Below are 21432 nucleotides of genomic sequence, written 5' to 3'. Positions count from 1 at the left end.
TCGGTAGTCTACCACGTCATTCTGTTTGTACAATGTACTATCGGTAGTCTACCACGTCATTCTGTTTGTACATGTACTTTCGGTAGTCTACCACGTCATTTTGTTTGTACAATATCTACTATCGGTAGTCTACCACATCATTTTGTTTGTACAATGTCTACTCTCGGTAGTCTACCACATCATTCTGTTTGTACAATGTCTACTATTGGTAGTCTACCACGTCATCCTGTTTGTACATGTACTCTCGGTAGTTTACCACGTCATTCTGTTTGTACAATGTACTATCGGTAGTCTACCACATCATTCTGTTTGTACAATGTCTACTCTCGGTAATCTACCACATCATTCTGTTTGTACAATGTCTACTATTGGTAGTCTACCACGTCATTCTGTTTGTACATGTACTCTCGGTAGTTTACCACGTCATTCTGTTTGTACAATGTCTACTATCGGTAGTCTACCACGTCAATCTGTTTGTACAATGTACTATCGGTAGTCTACCACATCGTTCTGTTTGTACAATGTCTACTCTCGGTAGTTTACCACGTCATTCTGTTTGTACAATGTCTACTCTCGGTAGTCTACCACGTCAATCTGTTTGTGCAATGTCTACTCTCGGTAGTCTACCACGTCATTCTGTTTGTACAATGTCTACTATCGGTGGTCTACCACGTCAATCTGTTTGTACAATGTACTATCGGTAGTCTACCACATCATTCTGTTTGTACAATGTCTACTCTCGGTAGTTTACCACGTCATTCTGTTTGTCGAAATGTCAAACTGGTACGGGCACACCAGGTTCTCGTGCATCTTGCAAACTTACCTGAGACCATCTTTTCTTGTGTCGTATTTTTTCCTTGTCTTTTAGATGAACAAAGAGTTTGTTCCCCCCGGGGAGCGTCCATACTAGTCTGCCACCATAGGGTGTGATAACCCGGTCCGGGGGTCCCAGACTGATACCCCGGCCATGGACAGTACTGCAACCCAAAATAAGGCGACCTAACATTCCAGGAACAGGTTCAGTGGTAATTATTAAATGTAAAGATATTATGATGATTCATTTATAGAGTGTATTCCATTGTTTCCCTTTTCAGATCATATGTAATTTACTTATAATGGATGTCGCTAATGGGACAATGAAAATGTAGTCGTTTTTCTAACAGGAAATTGGATAAATTAAAGAAGGAATGATGGGATAGTATACAATTGTGAGATGTAGTTAATTCAAACCTTCCAGCTTCATCAATGACCTCAATAAGCTGTTTAACAAAATCATTCGGAACTCTTTTGTTGTTCTTTGTTGTCATGGCATCGTCAAATGGCACGTGACCTGAATATAGAAAATACCACGATGTATTTCATTTTGAATTAAAAACATTTTTTTCAAAATCATTTTTTTATTGCAGATTGAAAATAAATAAAATGACTGATAACTGTTACCTTCGAACTCATAGTAATCAGGGTCGATTGACTTGAAGTCTTCCTTGGATTTCTTCCGAGAAAACTGATCCATGTCAAGGCTGTCGACAAAACCACAAAGGAGATTTAACGTTTGTATTGTTTAAGCTGAACAAATTTTTTATATTGGACTAATATCTCCACAAACTGTTGTTAACAATTTCAACTTCTCTAAGTTACAGTATCGAAAAATCTGTTGACTTCATTCTTGTTCATTTGTGAATCTGTAAAGATAATCTGAATTATTATTTCATTTGAAACCGTTTTCACTAGCATAATATGTTTTGTAATCAATGCAGAAAATTGTATTCACCGGTGGATGGAGCTTACTATTTTGTATTTACCGTTGGATGGAGCTTACTATTTTGTATTTACCGTTGGATGGAGCTTACTATTTTGTATTTACCGTTGGATGGAGCTTACTATTTTGTAGTTACCGTTGGATGGAGCTTACTATTTTGTAGTTATCGGTAGAGGAGGCTTCGTATTTTGTATTTACCGGTAGAGTGAGCTGAGTATTTTGTAGTTACCGGTCGAGGGAGCAGATTATGTTGTATATACCGAAATGGGAGCTTAGAATTTTGCATTTACCGGTAGAGGGAGCGTAGTATTTTGTATTTACCGGTGGATGGAGCGTAGTATTTTGTATTTACCGGTAGAGGGAGGGTAGTATTTTGTATTTACCAGTAGAGGGAGCGTAGTATTTTGTATTTACTGATCGAGGGAGCGTCATATTTTGTATTTACCGGTAGAGGGAGCGTAGTATTTTGTATTTACCGATAGAGTGAGCTGAGTATTTTGTAGTTACCGGTAGAGGGAGCAGATTGTGTTGTATTTAGAGAAACGGGAGCTTAGAATTTTGTATTAACCGGTAGAAAGAGCGTAGTATTTGGTATTGAGCGGTAGAGCGAGCGTAGTATTTTTTTACCGGTAAATGGAGCGTAGTTTATGTATTTACCGGTAGAGGGAGCAGATTATGTTGTATTTACCGGTGTAGAGGGAGCGTATTATTTTGTATTAACCGGTAGAGGGAGCGTAGTATTTTGTATTTACCGATAGTGGAAGCGTAGTATTTTGTATTTACCGGTAGAGGTAGCGTAGTATTTTGTATTTACCGGTAGAGGTAACGTAGGACTTTGTATTTTCCGGTGTAAAGGGAGCGTTGTATTTTGTATTTACCGCTAAAGGGAGCGTAACATTTTGTATTTACCGGTAGAGGAAGCGTAGTATTTTGTATTTACCGGTGTAGAGGGAGCGTAGTATTTTGTATTTACCGGTAGAGGGAGCGTAGTATTTTGTATTTACCGGTGTAGAGGGAGCGGAGTATTTTGTATTTACCGGTGTAGAGGGAGCGTAGTATTTTGTATTTACCGGTGTAGAGGGAGCGTAGTATTTTGTATTTACCGGTAGAGGGAGCGTAGTATTTTGTATTTACCGATAGAGGGAGCGTAGTATTTTGTATTTACCGGCAGAGGGAGCGTAGTTGTTTGTATTTACCGGCAGAGGGAGCGTAGTATTTTGTATTTACCGGTAGAGGGAGCGTAGTATTTTGTATTTACCGATAGAGGGAGCTGAGAATCTGCTTCATCTCCACACGGTTCTCATGCCACATTGTGGCACATATGTAAATCTTGCTGGTAGACGCCACCTTCTGACCATCTGTCATGTTAACAGGGCGCATGCGCCGTCTGCTGTGCAGCAACGAAAGGTCAAGGACAGGACTGCAGTAATACGGCAACACAAACAATCTGTGGACAACAGAGAGAAAGAGAGGAAAGAATGGTTAAATCAAGGAAAAATAAGGAGGAACACAAGGGAGCGATTAACTGACTTGTTCGAAGGGTAATACTTTTTGAAATTTAAAAAAACACAGAATAAAGAAAAGCTTACTTGGGTCTTGATTCCATGGAAAGAGTGTAAAAACCGAGAGGGTGTAATATCATCATATTGATAGATGGTACTATAAAAATAACCGACGAATTTGATAGGATAAAATTATCTTAAGAGGCATAACCTTTCACCGAGAGATTCAGATAAGCTTCGCACAGTAGGTTTGGTTTTTTTAATTTCTTTTCTTAATAGCTTTCAAGGTGTGTGTATCAGTATGGTGTACTTACTTTTTAAGGAAGCAGAGACGTTCCGTAGGTTCGTGCCATGTCTGTCGACACGCCCACACTTGTGCTAGCCAGGCCACGAAGAAAACTACAAGGGCTACGTACACAGAGTACGACGTCGGAGGACGTTTACCATCAAACAAGGTACGGCTCCAATCAAGTCCCGCCTCCAGCGATGCCAGTGTGGCGACCACGTACACGGGCGACGCAATCACAAGAGGAATGGTGAAGCACACCCGCTGCATGCACAGTTTGCACGCAGTGATCGCTAGATGGTAGACCAGAGCAGAGGAGAAAAAATGTACAAAGAACGACGGCAGTATCTCCCACGGGAGCCACACGGTGTAGGGATAAGGTGTGGGACACACGGTAGTGTTGGACGGGGTACAGTTTGAGGGGGGAGGAGACACTGCCCCGTTGTTACTGTGGTCGATATCCCTAAATAGGGAGAAGGTCGTGTCGATACCACGGATGCCGCGACAGAAATACTGGGACAAGATGATGTACGAGACGATAAGTCGGAGACCGGAAGACACCAGGTAGTTGAAGGCGTCGCCATCGTTATCAGAGGATGCAAGTCCCTTTTTATATGTATCCTCTGTGTCCTGTTTCGCTCTGGTGACATATGTCTCTATCCATCTTAACGACACTAGGACGCACGATGCGATGATCCAGATGATTAATTCTAAATCTTCTGTCGAATTGCTACCTCTCCCAGCATTAACCACGCACATGGCTACAACTGACCCCAGCAACACAACTGCAGCAATGATGGTGAATATCAGCCTGGGCGTCGTCCTTGACCTATGCATGTTCCGGATAAAAATAACTTGGACAATAGTAGGAATGCAGGGAATCGCTGCTAAGACGGCGGATGTCTCAACGGGGCCAAGAAATGGCATCACTCGAAACACTAGTCCGCACAAACCCACGACATGAAGTATTTCCTTTAACTGGATCTGCAGAAGTGACAAACAGGAGAAAGACGTCGTATTATTTGAATAATATTATAGAATGCAGAAATATTCGATAAAGACATTTCATTAGGCAAACTATCATCAGAAGTTAAATCGTAATGTTATGTTACAATTATAAATTGTGTATGGGCATAACTTACGAGAATGAACCGGAAGCACTTTGTACTTGGTAAGGTCCTGTCGCCGAAGAGGAAGCTGAGCATACAACGGGCAGCCTTGAATAGGTCCGGGATAGCAATGATTAGGATCAGCAGCCATGAAATAGCGTCCTCCGTCACAGTTCTCTGTCAATACCACAGATAAATAAAGTATTGGTGGCTGATACATATTTATAACATTACATTTAAAAAGTTTTTAACTGTGTTTACTTCATGGGTTATAGTGAAGATAAACTATTGCGCGATGTGTTTTTAATTTCTCAATTGGTACATAATAGTATCAGAACTTATTTGTCTTCATACTCTGTTATATGACATTCATGTCTGCTTCACTGTGATTGGCCGAAACTACACTCAGAAGTTTTTACAAAATACGATATTGAACTGCAAATCCCGAACACCACCGCAATAAGTTAACAATATAATCCGGTAACTTAAAACAGCAACAGAAAATGTCAGCGGCGAATTAAATTAAAACCCATCAGAAAGTAGAGGTTTCGATCATCGGGCAGTAAACAACGACATACAGCAGCACGCAGACGTCCGATTATCGGGAGAAAACAACGACATACAGCAGCACGAAGACGTCCGATTATCGGGAGTAAACAATGAAATACAGCAGCACGCAGACCTCCGATTATCGGGGTAAACAACGACATACAGCAGCACGCAGACGTCCGATTATCGGGAGTAAACAATGACATACAGCAGCACGCAGACCTCCGTTTATCGGGAATAAACAATGACATACAGCAGCACGCAGACGTCCGATTATCGGGAGAAAACAATGACATACAGCAGCACGCAGACCTCCGTTTATCGGGAATAAACAATGACATACAGCAGCACGCAGCCGTCCGATTATCGGGAGTAAACAATGACATACAGCAGCACGCAGACGTCCGATTATCGGGAGTAAACAATGACATACAGCAGCATGCATACGTCCGATTATCATGAGTAAACAACGACATACAGCAGCACGCAGACGTCCGATTATCGGGAGTAAACAACGACATACAGCAGCACGGAGACGTCCGATTATCGGGAATAAACAATGACATACAGCAGCACGCAGACCTCCGATTATCGGGGTAAACAACGACATACAGCAGCATGCATACGTCCGATTCTCAGGAGTAAACAACGACATACAGCAGCACGCAGACGTCCGATTATCGGGAGTAAACAATGACATACAGCAGCACGCAGACCGCCGATTATCGGGAGTAAACAACGACATACAGCAGCATGCATACGTCCGATTATCAGGAGTAAACAATGACATACAGCAGCACGCAGACAGCCGATTATCGGGAGTAAACAACGACATACAGCAGCACGCAGACGTCCGATTATCGGGAGCAAAAAATGACATACAGCAGCACGCAGACGGCCGATTATCGGGAGTAAACAACGACATACAGCAGCACGCAGACGTCCGATTATCGGGAGTAAACAATGACACACAGCAGCACGCAGACGTCGGATTATCGGGAGGAATACACCTCAGGGATCGGTAGTGTAGCGGATGATTCCCTCCAACATATCGTTATTGACAAAAATTCAAAATTTACCTATTTATTGTTTAAACATATTTTATTGCCAAAAAATGCAAGAGGATTGGGCACAAGTTACATGAACATTATTAACGCCCTTTCCTTATAAGATAAATAATTGTATATACACATCATAAGATGGATTTCATAGTTTAAATCACTACATTTATCTATTATTGGGAGAGAGAGAGAGAGAGAGAGAGAGAGAGAGAGAGAGAGAGAGAGAGAGAGAGAGAGAGAGAGAGAGAATGTTACTTATTCATTGCAGTTTATAAATTATAATGTACATCTCAATATTCAACATATAATGCACACATTCATTCTTACTTTTATTTACAAATTATGGTATATTTTGAAATTTGGTCATGAAAATGGAACCATCCAGCACAGTCAGCGCAGTGATATCCTGGCACTATTCCATACTTTCAACTATTCAACAGTTCGTCACGTCCCGTGCTTTGTGTCTTTCTCCTTTTCATTCCATCCTTTCTCGAAAATTCGTTTCTACCGCACTGGCTGTAACTGAATGGCCCATCACATGCCTATATTACATACATTCCAGCACACGCACACTTCTTGCATTCACGCTCTCGTGCACTTAAAAGAAAGTTAAACATTACAGAGGATTACTAAAATAATAAGGAACACACAAGTGTACGTTATGCCATGTAATACGGACACAAGCTAAGAAATGAATATGAAAGATAATGAGGACTGTTGGAGAGGAGACAGAAGAACGTGACCAAATTTAAAACCTGCGAGTACTCGATACATACTGTTGGACATATATAAATACATTTTTATTTTCGTCACTCGAATAATCTTCATGGCCATACAATAATTTCTCTAAGCTTAGAGGTAAGTATTCATGAAGATTTCTAAACATTTCAACTCTTTGATCAGTATATATACTGCATGTAAAAAAGAAATGATGAGCATTTTCATTAGGATATCCACATGCACAAATAGGAGAGTTGATTAGGTTAACATTAAAGAGATCATCATTTAAAGGGCTGCATTTATGACGGAGTTTGGTTAGTAAAATATTTAACTTACGGTCACCGGCTAAATAAAAAACAGGCACTTTAAATGTTTCATTTTGTTTTTTGAGGCAGTTTGTGAAGCTCTTAAAAGAATGTGCAGTTTTAATATTAGTGTCAAGCTCATTCCATAGTCTTAAAGTAGAAGGTATGAACGAGTTGAGTGAAGATTGTAAGCGGAAATTAGGAATGGAATAGTTCTCAGAGTTTCTCAAATTATAAGGAGTTAAAGTAGCTACTAGTGGCGGGAGAAGGTCAGTTAGGTAAGAGGGAGTCATATTGTTGTGAATTTTGTAGAAAAGTTGAAGTTTGCGGCGGGTGCGACGTTGAGACAAGACTTCCCAACCAGTTTCGAAGTAAAGAGACGCTCTACTAGCAAAAGATGGCAGGCCGGTGACAATACGCGCCGCTTCTAACTGGAGTTTTTCAAGTTTATTTGCATCGGCAGTTGTACAACCGTCCCAAACTTCGCAACAGTATTCAAGCAGAGGGAGTATAAAAGTAAGATAAATTCTGTTTAATGTCTTGCGATTTAAAGTATATTTTAACTTGCGGAGAATTCCTATTTGTTTCGTAACAGTTTTACAAATGTTATCAATATGGTGAGTCCATTTACAGTTAGCATCTAGGAAAATGCCTAGATGTTTATGATGTTCGATAAAATCAATATTAACATTATTAAAAATGAGATTGACATCAAGCTCAGCATTGGTATTTGAAATTAGTAGCGCTTCAGTTTTATTAGGATTAAATTTAACAAGCCAATTTTCTGCCCAGTTATGAATTTTTTCAAGATCTCGGTTAGTAGTAGTTTCTAGTTCAATTGCGGAAGGAGAAGAGACGGATAGGGAAGTATCATCAGCAAAAAGACGGGAAGGGCTGACAAGGTTATCAGTTATATCGTTGATATACAAGAGAAAAAGAAGCGGACCTAAGACAGAGCCCTGGGGTACACCAGCATTAGTTGTTTTAGTATGAGAAGTAACATTGTGGATGAAGACTTGTTGATGGCGATTCTGTACATAATCGGATAGCCAGTCTAAAAGATTTCCATTTATTCCATAGCTTTTTAATTTGTGTACAAGACCTGCATGCCAAACCCGATCAAAAGCTTTGGAAATGTCGCAAAAAACAAGACAGGTATGATGACGGTTTTCTAGATTTATGCATACATTATGATAAATTTCAATTAGTTGATGTACTGTTGAGTGACCTGGCTGAAATCCAGATTGGTATTTATATAACAATGAATTTTCTAATAAATAATTATGCAGAAATTTTGTAATAACTTTTTCAAAAACTTTCCCTACAGTGCTTAATAAAGCTATTGGTCTATAATTACTGGGGCATTGTTTATCGCCTTTCTTAAAAATGGGCATGACTAAAGCTTTTTTCCAGGAATTGGGATAAATTCCTTGATCAAGAGACTTTCTGAATATAAGAAATAGCGGAAATGAAACATAAAGAGCTGTGTTTTTAAGCATTTGGTGACTAATTTTATCATATCCAACAGCTTTACCTAATTTAAGAGACTTAAGGATGTCAACAATATCAGCTTGTGTAAAAAATATATTATCTATGCGACTTTGGGTTCTCATATCAACTTGTGGTAAAGGTACACCTGAGTCGTCTATAGTAGAGATAGACACAAAATAGTCATTTAAAATATTAGCTTTTCGTTCATCATCTACTGCAGTAGAATTAGTAATAGGGTCTTTTAGAGGAGGTATAATGTAAGATACATCTGCACTTTTAGTTAATCTCCGAACCAGTTTCCAAAAATTCTTTTGATTAGTTTTTGCATAGTTATCTAAAAGTCCATTAATATCAGCATAAAAAAGTTCTCTTGTTCTACGTTTGAGATTGTTGACATGATTTCTATGTTTTTTAAATTTAGCTAAATTCTCTATAGAAAAAACTCTTTTTAATTTTTTATGCAATCTATTTCTAATTCTAATTTCACGACGTAGTTCAGTAGTAAACCACGGTTTATCATTTGGTCTAACAGTAATAACCTTAGTTGGAATACAAAGATGAGCATATTCCAAATACTTATCTGTAAAAATCGAACACATATCGTCGCATGTGTAAGCATTTCTAAATACGTATTGCCAATCGGTGTTTTGTAACAGGTTATTAAATTTAGGATAGTCAGCATTTTTATAACACCAAATCATGCGTTTAAATTTGTTAGTAAGAAAAATGTTTAGTTTAATTTCAACGAGAGTAGCGTCATGGTCCGAAATGTCCCTGTCAATTTCAATAACATCGGAAAAACCAACAACGCATGTATCGCTCACGAGCACGGGGTCAAGGAGCGAAGCACGTGTTTGGCCTACCCGAGTTGGTTGGTTTATTACATTAGAAAACAGATACGTGCGGATAATGTCGTTCAGTTTATGACGAGTCTCAACCAGTAGGTCAACGTTTATGTCACCAACTATAATGACATGTGGGTTTTCATCAAGTGCATTTTCAATGGAGTTTTCAAATTGTTCCCAAAATGGATTTACACAGTCATTTGGTCTATATACTGTACATAGAAGATACGAGGAGTTATTAAAAATAATTTCGACCCAGATGGCCTCACCTGATGGAAATTCTAAATCCAAACGCCGCTGGGCAGAAATTAAAGGCGAAATATAAACAACGACACCCCCACCCTGTGAGTATTCACGGTCTTTCCGGAAAGGATTATTATTAAAACCTGGAAGTGCTATTTCTTCGTCAGATATACTGTTGTCTAAGTGGGATTCCGTGATACATACTACGTGAAATTCGTCTGCAATATTTTCAAGGTGAGTTAGCTTATTTCGTAAACTACGTATATTTAAATGGAAAATTGTTAATTCATCGGAAGATACATCAGGCCCAGGGTTTTCATGTATGTCCATGCAAATCAATAATAAAAGATGGAGGATAAGGATGAAATTAGTGTTACTGAAATAGCTATGTATAACATAAAAGAGAATACTGTATTGTGTGGTCTTAAATGTAAGAAGAAGGATTTCAAATAGATTTATAAATTCATCAAATACGAAATTTAAATTAATTTTAAATATTGAAGATGAGCTCGAGTGGTTACAGTGTGTACGCATGTAGAAATTGCCGACCGCCACCCTGTGTGCTACTATATCGTTACCCATTATCAAGAACGGTCATGGTTGGGTGGCTATCGGCAAAGAACATACGCACGTGCGTATACACCTGTCCAACAGTACAAACGGGCTCGAGGTGAAGGTCACACAGAAGTAAACAAGAGGGAAGTGGGAAGAGAAGGGGGAATAGTAAACAGGAAAGGTAAATAAAAGAAATCATAGGTGGAGAACCGAAGGATGTTTCTGCTGCTATAAAGAAGAGTAAGAGTTAAAATGATTGTTAGATAGATAGACCGACAGATTATGATTATTTTGTATATAATGACAATGTATAGAAAAATGGGAAAACTATTTACATTTTCAGCATGGTATAACTATATGAATAGCATAGTCATTAATTATATACAAGTCAGCTTGGGACAAACAGATTATACAAATGTGTACAATTGGTACACAAACAACACAGGGTAGGGTACTATAGGTAGACACTTTAAATAGCTTATATTGACAAGGTAGACATAATCAGACTACGTAGGGTTACACATAGACCATATCATAGGTAAAACGAAAGAAGGCATGGGTAATCACGAAGGCATATTTTGGGGAGACACGTGAATCATACGGATATCAATCAAGACAGACTACCTGTTTTAGTGATAACAGTGAAAACAATATAGTTGTCTTCTGTGATATCAACCATCATAGGATACTTGATTTGAGATATCAATCATCACAGGATATCTGTAATTGTGGTTCTTGTCAATCAACACATGATAATTATTTGAAGATTCAAAACAGCACATATTACTTTTTTGGATATCAAACAATAAATGATACTTATTTTGGATATCAAGCAATAAATAATACTTGTTTTGGATATCAAACAATGAATAATACTTGTTTTGGATATCAAACAATGAATAATACTTGTTTTGGATAGCAAACAATAGATAATACAATGAATATTACTTGTTTTGGATAGCAAACAATAAATGATACTTCATTTTTGGATATCAAACAATGAATAATATTTGCTTAGATATCAAACAATGAATAATACCTGTTTTAGATATCGAACAATGAGTAATACTTGTTTTGGATAGCAAACAATGAATAATACTTGTTTTGGATATCAAACAATGAGTAATACTTGTTTTGGATATCAAACAATAAATGATACTTGTTTGGTTATCAAGCAATAAATAATACTTGTTTTAGATATCGATCCAATAAATAATACTTATTTCAGAAATCAAAACAATAACTGGTACTTGTTTTGGGTATTAAACAATAAATTATATTACTTTTAGATATCAAACAATAAATTATATCAGTTTTAGATATCAACCAAACATACTATTAGTTCTGATATCAAACAAATGATCCTTGTTTTGATATATCCAATAATAAATTATATTCGTTTTTATTATCAAGCCAGAAATGATACTTATTTTGGGTATCAAACATTATATGATACTTATTTTGGTTATAAAACAATAAATGATCTTTGTTTTGGATATCAATCAATATATGAAACTTATGATACTTGCCTTATATATCAAACGAATGACACTTTTTTAAATTCTTTTTAAATATCAAACAATAAATAACATCATTCTGTATGCAATACAACCATATTGATGTCCAAATATAATGGCAAGTTACCATTTCGATACATGGATATGAATATCTCTTTAGGATTAACTATCTATATGAATCGTTATATATAAAAAGGATTCTGGATCATCACGTAAAGTGATAAAAGTACACACACCATGAACGTACGTGACATTTACAGTCAACAGTGAGGTTATTCGAGCGGAGAAAGTTGCAGAAGATATAGACAGTGCTGGTGAAGATGTTGCTGATGCTGGTTGCAGGACGCGATACACTAAATCAAAGTACTGAGAGTACTTCAATACTGATCATGCAGAGGAGTCATTGTGAAGAGTTGGAATGATGGAATGCAGATGGTGAATGTTTTTGATTAGGATTTTGTCCGAGTCTCTCGATCGTTTGAAGAAAATTCTCCCATCACTGGTCCAATAAGAATCAATGGACTTGGTCCATTTGGCTCGTCCAAGATCCTTTACTATTGCTTGCCTAGCTTTGGTCAGGTCTTCGGTAATGAAGAGTTTAGACGGGTTATTTTTTAAGCGTTTTTTATTTTTAAACACAGAGTTTTTAAGGTTCCAGCTGCTAAACCGGCATATAATTTGATGTTTCCCTTCGCTAGTGGGCTTCCCAATTACATGAGACCTATAGATATCTTCAGGGCGTAGGTCAACATTTAGCTGAGATTTACAGATGTCAATAATGACTGGGTCAGTGAAACGTTGTTGCTCTCTAGATAACTGGATGTTATGAAACCTGAGGGTGTTCCTCCTACCGTACTGCTCAAGCTCCTCGACTTGGGATACTAGGGATCCAACCTGATTCTCAAGAGTTGAGCACTTGGATGACAAGGAATCGTTTGATGACTTAAGTTCATTGATTGAAGTGGCCTGGTCATGTATCGTCTGCTGTAGCGGTATAATCATGTCTGCCATAGTATCGCGAACAATAGTCTGGAAAGTTTCACGGAGGTGGGGTATGCACGCCTCAGCCCATGCAGGTGCTATACTGGATACAAATGAAGGACTGGAAAGGGTGGAATGCATCAAGCTGGTAAGGTCTATAATCTTGCCTTTGCCTACATCAAGCTGGAGTGGCTGGCCCTCCTCCAGAGAGGAAGGTACCCCCGAGAATGAATTCCCCCTCCTATGGGTTGGGTGGTCAGTAAGTCCGGGGGACACTGAGTCCGGAGACTTCCTTTTAGCTGGGCCTGACGGGGTGCTCCTTGAAGCCGACATTATGTAGTTGGAGTAGAATGACTAAATACGAAGGATACTAGAACGTGTTTAGTGGTCTATGTGGTCTATGTATATGACCTGTACAAAATTTACCTAAACAGCCACTGAGTCATCCTTAAAAATGGGGGATTACGTAGCTGAGAATAGGACACCGAAATATTTAGAAATTTTGTTCAAAAACTGTAAACTATGAAAACATTTTGAATTTTATGTGTCAAATAACAAAAGATGATAACGAATTAAAGGTGACATTCTTATCGGCCTTGAGCCTCTGGGAATATCATTATTCTCGAGTCAACAAATCCCTATGTTCGCTTAAAATGTGAAATTGTAGACTCACTTTCTCAAATATTTTTCAGTTGTGATATGAAAACATGAATTGGATAAGGAAGAAAGATAAAAGTAACTAGCGACATCTTACCTCTTTTGTGATGTTGCTTTGTCTGATCTCATTATACAGTTGTGTAACAAGAATCTGCAGTGATCCTCGGGCAGCTATCACACCCCCGAACACAAACAAACACAGGAAAATGTACGTCATGATCTTGACAAACTTCATCAGATTCTGCCCAAAATGAGTGAAGATACCTGTATCCGGTCCAAAGTTCTGCTTCCGGAATATGTTCCACACTGGCTTGGAGGCCTCTCCTTGTAAATCACTTCACAGAAAAACAGTGAAAAAGATACATTTTCGTTGACATTATATTAACATTGGAAGACCTCCTCATTAAATCACTTAAAAAAATGAAAGAAGAAAAAACGTACATTGTCAAATCATGTTTGACATTATATTAACATTGTAAGACCTCCTCATTAAATCACTTAAAAAACGGGAAGAAGAAAAAAGATGCATTTTCACATCATCTTTGACACTTTAAAAGAGGAAAAGGATACCTACTCACATTATCTGTGACCTTTTATTAACAATGTCAGACTGTTTTCATTGTCACTTCACAGAAAAAAACGTGAATAAGATACATTGTCACATAATCTTTGACAATATATTGACATTGTGAAAAATATTATGTTATAACGGAATAGTATTTCAATTAAACGAAATAAAATAATAAGTGTGTAGCATGTCAGAGTAGGTGCTCTTTAATATAGGCATTCATCTATCTAGTTCAATTATTTTTCTAGATGGATACTGATGTTGATATTCCGTCTTTGCGTATTGCAGAGTTATCTTCTCGTGTGAGCCGGGATTGATTTTTACGTCATTTGTTTGTGAGAGTAACGTCATCAACGTTTGAGAAAACGACGTAATTTTCTCACACAAATCAATGACGTAACAATCAATATCTACTCACAAGAGAAGATAACTCTGCAATACGCAAAGGCGGATTATAACCTATAATATAATATATATATAACACTAGCGTAAAACAGGTACTAGAAAGACGAAGTGAGAAACCATCCAAACTAAATGATACTTTTTCTGCATCATACATTGTATGACCGTTTATCCAAATTATATGGCGCCATGGGGGAACTTTTTAATTTTGGCGTTAATTTTACATTGTTTTTAATTATAAGGATATATATATACATATGATTCACCAATTAATCTCGTTTCTGTTTACAATTTGAATATAGATTCACTGGCGATAGATAGACATGATAATTAATGACCACTAGTTAGAAAGCTGGACCAACCTACCTTAAATCGTTACCATTGGATGGGAGTTTGTTCTGACGGTCGCCGTCGTCCTCTGTATACCCATCGTTTACGTTACCCATGGCTATAGAGGTACTAGCCGCCATCTTACGATTATAAAATAAACATGTAAATATTACACCATCTGTTTCATAGGGCAATTAGAAATTAACTCTAAAATTTGAAATAATGCCAACAATGTATTATATAAAAGCGTTGTGGCTGCTTCGTGCCATTGTTATATTGTCCTTATTTATCGGGAAGATCTTTATAACTGTAAATAAGAACTAGGATGTATGATAAAATCAGCAACGTTCTATAGAACAAATGTGTGGTGTAGTATTTACGTATGAATAAAGGTTTATATTAAGCTTGAATAAGCTGATAGCCGTGCAAATTGATCTTATCATGTAAGTTATATCTATGATAGTGCTAACAAGAGAATCAATATACTTAGAATATTGAAATACAGAATTGACAGAAACATTCTCGAAACTATATACTCTACGTTTATACAATCAATTTTATAATGTGCTGATAACGTATGGGCGACCTGTACCCAAGGGAATTAAAACGACTTAGAGCCAAGCCAGCTGGGGGAACAAGTCTTAATATTGTATACAAAGAGACCAACTAAGTGACACTTGGCAAAAGAAGACATCTACATCAAAATATATTATTTTATATGTCCAGCTCATGTGAAGGAATCATTCCAGCTATACACCACTAATAACATTAAACTTATAATTTTCGTTAAAATGGACTATTCGATTTACCAATAACAAGAACCCAACGTTATAGTGCTATTTCCCATTCATTTGTATACCTGCAGCTGGGTTATGTTAATTTATCTGTGCCTAGCGCATGTCGGCCTCAGATTAAGATGGTTGTGGCTATCCGAAAGCACAAAATCATTGTACAGTATCTCAGTTGTGTTTTACCAGTAAGCCAAATTGGCTTTGTGACCTTGATTGGTAAATGAACTTTGTATGTCGTGTCCTTTCACATTATGACATAAGTACATACGACATTTTACATAAGTAACATTATGACATAAGTACATACGACATTTCACATAAGTAACACTATGACATAAGCACATACGACATTTCACATAAGTAACATTATGACATACGTACATACGACATTTCACATAAGTAACATTATGCCATAAGCACATACGACATTTAACATAAGTAACATTATGACATACGTACATACGTCATTTCACATAAGTAACATTATGACATAAGTACATACGACATTTTACATAAGTAACATTATGACATAAGTACATACGACATTTTACATAAGTAACATTATGACATAAGTACATACGACATTTCACCTAAGAAACATTATGACATAAGTACATACGACATTTTACATAAGTAACATTATGCCATAAGTACATACGAAATTTCACATAAGTAACATTATGACATACGTACATACGACATTTCACAAAAGTAACATTATGACATAAGCACATACGACATTTCACATAAGTATCATTATAACAAACGTACATACGACATTTCACATAAGTAACACTATGACATACGTAAATACGACATTTCACATAAGTATCATCGTACTCTTTACACTGTTCGCAACTTGTCAAGCTCATGAGGTACAGAAACCCCAAACCTAGAAAACCTAGGCAACGTTTGGCGTATTGAAATGACGCATTGTTTATGATTCATTCAGTAATCTGGGCCACAAGACTCATGAATTTACTGTTGAAAGTGCGTTGTCAAAACATTTTCAATTCAAAATTATTCTCTTTCACAATACAATGTATAGAGAAACATATTTACAATATGATTTATAGTAATTGTAGTGTTCGTAGTCGGTAGTACACAGTACTGTTTCATAATATATACACATTTGTATCGAAGAGGTCAAATATTGTTATTAATTATTCTAATAAAAGTACAAAGTTTCTTCAGTGTTTTTATATTAGTAGTATTCATCAATTCATAAAACTTAATTACATTTGGTGTCGTCCAAAAATATTTGTCTATATATAAAATTCGAAACCCAGAAAGCATTTTGTAGTGACTCTGTGGTTCCGAGTATTTCCACAGTCATCTTAATTAGGAGCCTCGTTACAGCTATTTAAGTGGAAAGTTATCTTTGCGTGATTGATACGTTTTGGTGAATTTTTGATTGGGTATCATTTCGTGGCATTCAGTTTGGCTGGTAAAAAGAGACCGTGATGTCATTGTGTCTTTGGACTGTTTTTGAAAGAAAGTTGATTAGGAATCATTTTCATACTTGACACTCAGGTTCGGTGTGTTTATTGTGCAGGTATCAACGCCTATGTTTGGTTGGAGTCGTCAACTGTGACTGGTCATGGAGTTGAAATTAGCGGTGACCATGACATTCATGGAGTTGAAATTAGCGGTGACCATGACATTCATGGAGTTGAAATTAGCGGTGACCATGACATTCATGGAGTTGAAATTAGCGGTGACCATGACATTCATGGAGTTGAAATTAGCGGTGACCATGACATTCATGGAGTTGAAATTAGCGGTGACCATGACATTCATGGAGTTGAAATTAGCGGTGACCATGACATTCATGGAGTTGAAATTAGCGGTGACCATGACATTCATGGAGTTGAAATTAGCGGTGACCATGACATTTATAAAGGGTCTTGTTAAGCATTAAACAGACGGTGCTTTAACATATCGCTATGAATTTGGTCGATTTTGTTTTAACTTTGTTTTAAGATAATGAAACTGTTCCGTGGTACTCCTTTTATGTTTCTTGGAAAGGAACTGATCACTGTGATAATATGGACACTTTGTTGTAATGACTTCCTTGCCCAATTCAACTATTTAAAGTTATTTTTACCCCACAAATATACGTTTGTAAAGATCCAGTGTTATATGGAATTTTACCGTTGATATATATTTTTGACCTTGCAACTCTGATCGAGTTCATATATACGGAGGGTTTAGACGCAATATAGACAACGTAATATACCCTGAGGTTATATAATTATATAGACACACTAAAGAAAAGTACATAGTTACCGAGGGTAAAACTTCACGTTTACCGAGGGTCTAAATACAATATTGACGTAGCCATGTGTAAAACTGATTCGGGCGTTTTGTGGGTTTAGATTAACATTTGGTTAAAATTCCACCGGCAACTTATGATATATGAATGGGTCGGTAGTTCTCGATGTCGGAAAGTCTAGTTTCCCCGCAACAAAGATGTACAAAAACTGTATCTCAGGTGTATCTCAGTCAAGGAACATGAGGAGAATATTACCATACGGGCTAGCTAGAGTTTCCAGTGCAACGTCGAGCGTGTTCAGTGCCTGAATGGGTAACCGGATGCCATTACAGGAAGTTTGTGAAAGAAAATATGACTTTTTCTGCTGCCAAGAAGCTAGATGAATCCAATTTTCTAGCATATACCATCATTGTAGTGGCATTTTACTGAGAGCTGAACTCAACCCCAAATAAAGCTAATGTAACAAATCCTAAGGCCCCAGTTACTGCAGAGTTTAAATATCAACAAGCTCCTATATACAGGGGTTTATGAAGTGTATTGACAAGTACGTGTATAATGTGCTATTTACAAAACATTAAGAAGTACAGATAATAATTATAATGATATACAGCATTTGATATAGCGCCCTATCTAGCTAACATACGCCACTCCAAAGCGCTTCGCAGAAGCTGCCTTATCAGGCGCTAACTACTAGTCCTATGCCACTTGGCTAATATCTCCCGATGTGTGTATGCCTGCGTGTGTGCTGGAGATGTATTGATATACCCAGGTTCTAATGAATTATTAGGGAGACACCGACGAGTAGTTACCCTTATCATTTTATATCATTATTTTATTTTGAGATTTAAATATATCTTGTTTCCGATAAAGTCGAGCAAAAGATTTGACGATTAAAAATTTAAAAACAAATTAAAGTTAAAACAATATTTTTATTTATTCCGGTTCATTTAACATTTTTGGTTAAATTCCAATTTCTTGTTTGGATGATGTTTATTTTAAAATGTATTTTATTTAGATGCGGTTTATTTAAATTAGTTGCGGTTTAGTTGAACAGTATCTTACTTCGAATCAGGTTTTTGTTTAAACAAAGTATTTTATTTAGTTGCAGTCACGTTTAACAGTATTTTTCAGACCCAGTTTTACATAGGTATGGCCTTCTTCTCACTCACATGGAACTCTCGAATGTCACCTTAGAAGATAGTACACTGGTAATGTGCATGCATCCATTGGACACCCCCTGTATGCGTACGCACGTAAGTTTATCTCAGGTGAATACACCCAGGGTTGTGTTAGATATCATTGTTGTCAGACTCAGGTACTCTACCGTTATCAGTACAAACTTAATCTTGTCCCTTTAAACACCGTTGATATAATATCTTCATCTGCCTGGTTTAGTGATATGCACAATATGTTAATCTTATATATGTCTAAATAGAGAAATAGTTTATAATTTAATTTAAAAATATTAAATCTTTGTATTGTTCTCTGTATAGACATACATAACGTTTCGAAACAATACCTGTTTAAATAATAAGTGTTCTGGTTAATTATATTGTGTAATCTTTTATCTTAACAAATGACACAATAACAAATGGTATGCTGACAAACGTGTTTAATCATTGTGACGTCATTATTACTGACTGGTGATACACTTGTACGTGTAACTTATTACTAGATCTGTCCCGTTTGTGTTTCTAAATGTATGTTCAATTATTAACAGAACTGTACAGTCGATGTAACGAAATAACACTATTGCCTATGCACACTTGAATATTACCAAATATTTCAAATCAAATTTACTAATGACATTGCCACCTATGCTCATTAGATTATTAACTAATCTACCCTGAATTAGTGTAACTGTCACAGTATTAACAAGATGAATTGGATCCGTTGTTGCTCCATATTATAACATGCCTATTTTGCCAAAGATTATTAATATCGAGTACGTCTAAACTGGTACGCTTTGTTAATGCAGATAGGGTTAATTAAAGATCAAAACATTTTCGGTTATATCTGTAATGAAATTTCGGTGATTGTAATAACAACATTGTATACATTATCAACAATATACATTATAGTTCATACACTTATGTGTAGATTGGTGACTAGGGTTAGACAGAAGGTGTTTTACTCATTAGTAATGGGTGTTAATTAATCACCTACCTTGTCCGTCAGTACAGGTACCAGGTATTAGTTAATAACACGGAGAATGTTGTAGATAGCCCGGTGATAACGATTGGCTAATACTTCCGGTTGTGTAAAACGATAGTAGACAATACATAAACGGTGCAGTAAATGGGCGTTCTATTTTTAGAATTACTCCTAATTTTTATAACTTAATCTATAGGAGTCCACAAAACGACCTTCGTTGAAATCATTATATAAGCAAGTCCTTAGTCGGCCATGCGTAGGATTTAGAAAGCTGACCTCAACAACATGGTGTGTTCTCCTTTCTCCCACTTTTTAAAAATAACATAGAGGCAGTAATGTTGTGATAGCAGTTATAGTCTGTTTCATATACATTTTACCTGGGTTTTTATCTGTGTTTTCCCACATTATCTGTATCATGTATACAGTACTGTCATATACATGTAGCTTTGATATAGTCTATTTTCATAATTTTTAGACATTATTTTCATATCATACCATTTTCATCAGCTAGATCATACAAAACAGTAACGTGAAATCCACAAATATTTTATATTCTTAATAGTATATAATTATATAGATGATAATGCTTTAACAAAAACACCATTATTTAAATTGATTTAATTTAGGGTGAAGCAAATTCATATTGGAGCATTATTTTCAGAGAATCTTTTTTACCAAAAAATGCGTCTTCGGTGTAATTAAAAGTAACTTAGTATCACTCATTAGATTATTTTCTCCTAAAACATAATCATTAGTTATGTTTCTAATTGATAACCCCATATGGCTTGGGTCCACTGATATTTCTAGTTGATAAAAATGAATCTTAACACCTGACGCCGACATTCTCTTCTGTGATGGAACGTTTTACATGTGCCCGACTCAGTTTCAGCAGATCTACACCGTCCACGCCAGGATTGGAGATGTACCCACTTGTATACAGTCTACTTCCCAGCAAGAGGCAGGCAACATACCAAAGATTCTTTACACTACTCAAGACCAACATTCAACCTCCAACTCAATCCCACGACCGTTTTCCTGGACTTTGAGGCTGCTGTCCAGAACGCCATCCGCGCAGGGTTTCCAGCTGTGAGTTTGAAGGGTTGCTTCTTTCAATATACACAGTGTATTTGGAGGAAAGTCCAGCAGACCGGACTTCAACAACTCTACGCCAACAACGTTGATCTACCTGCTAATTAGTTAATCATGTTAACCATGTCGGTAAAGTATGACGAATATACACGATCCAAATTACCTCACTACCCTGGTGTCTGTTTGGGTATTAGTTATTTTAGTTACATCTTGTTGACCAATACACGCCCGGTTTCCTCTCCC

General features: G+C 36.8%; 1 protein-coding gene across 3 annotated transcripts in view; it reads right to left on the bottom strand.

The window, feature by feature from the left end:
- Positions 1 to 21432, bottom strand: part of LOC110448740 — a 56493-nt gene that overhangs the window by 11522 nt on the left and 23539 nt on the right. For 2 of the 3 annotated variants that reach the window (XM_021495151.1, XM_021495152.1), the window contains 8 exons: positions 14917 to 15020; positions 13678 to 13915; positions 4690 to 4833; positions 3576 to 4531; positions 3018 to 3206; positions 1441 to 1520; positions 1231 to 1330; positions 824 to 977 (listed from right to left, as the gene is read on the bottom strand). In XM_021495151.1, the coding sequence (XP_021350826.1) occupies positions 824 to 977; positions 1231 to 1330; positions 1441 to 1520; positions 3018 to 3206; positions 3576 to 4531; positions 4690 to 4833; positions 13678 to 13915; positions 14917 to 15020 (1965 nt within the window). Of the gene's footprint in view, positions 1 to 823; positions 978 to 1230; positions 1331 to 1440; positions 1521 to 3017; positions 3207 to 3575; positions 4532 to 4689; positions 4834 to 13677; positions 13916 to 14916; positions 15021 to 20112; positions 20400 to 21432 lie in introns of those variants that run through there. The other variant, XM_021495149.1, reaches the window with a different exon arrangement.

This window comes from Mizuhopecten yessoensis, unplaced genomic scaffold (genome assembly GCF_002113885.1).
Source record: "Mizuhopecten yessoensis strain PY_sf001 unplaced genomic scaffold, ASM211388v2 scaffold4231, whole genome shotgun sequence".
Taxonomy (NCBI): Eukaryota; Metazoa; Mollusca; class Bivalvia; order Pectinida; family Pectinidae; genus Mizuhopecten; species Mizuhopecten yessoensis.
Note: the sequence above shows the minus strand (reverse complement) of the source record. Positions and strands in the feature narration are given on the sequence as shown.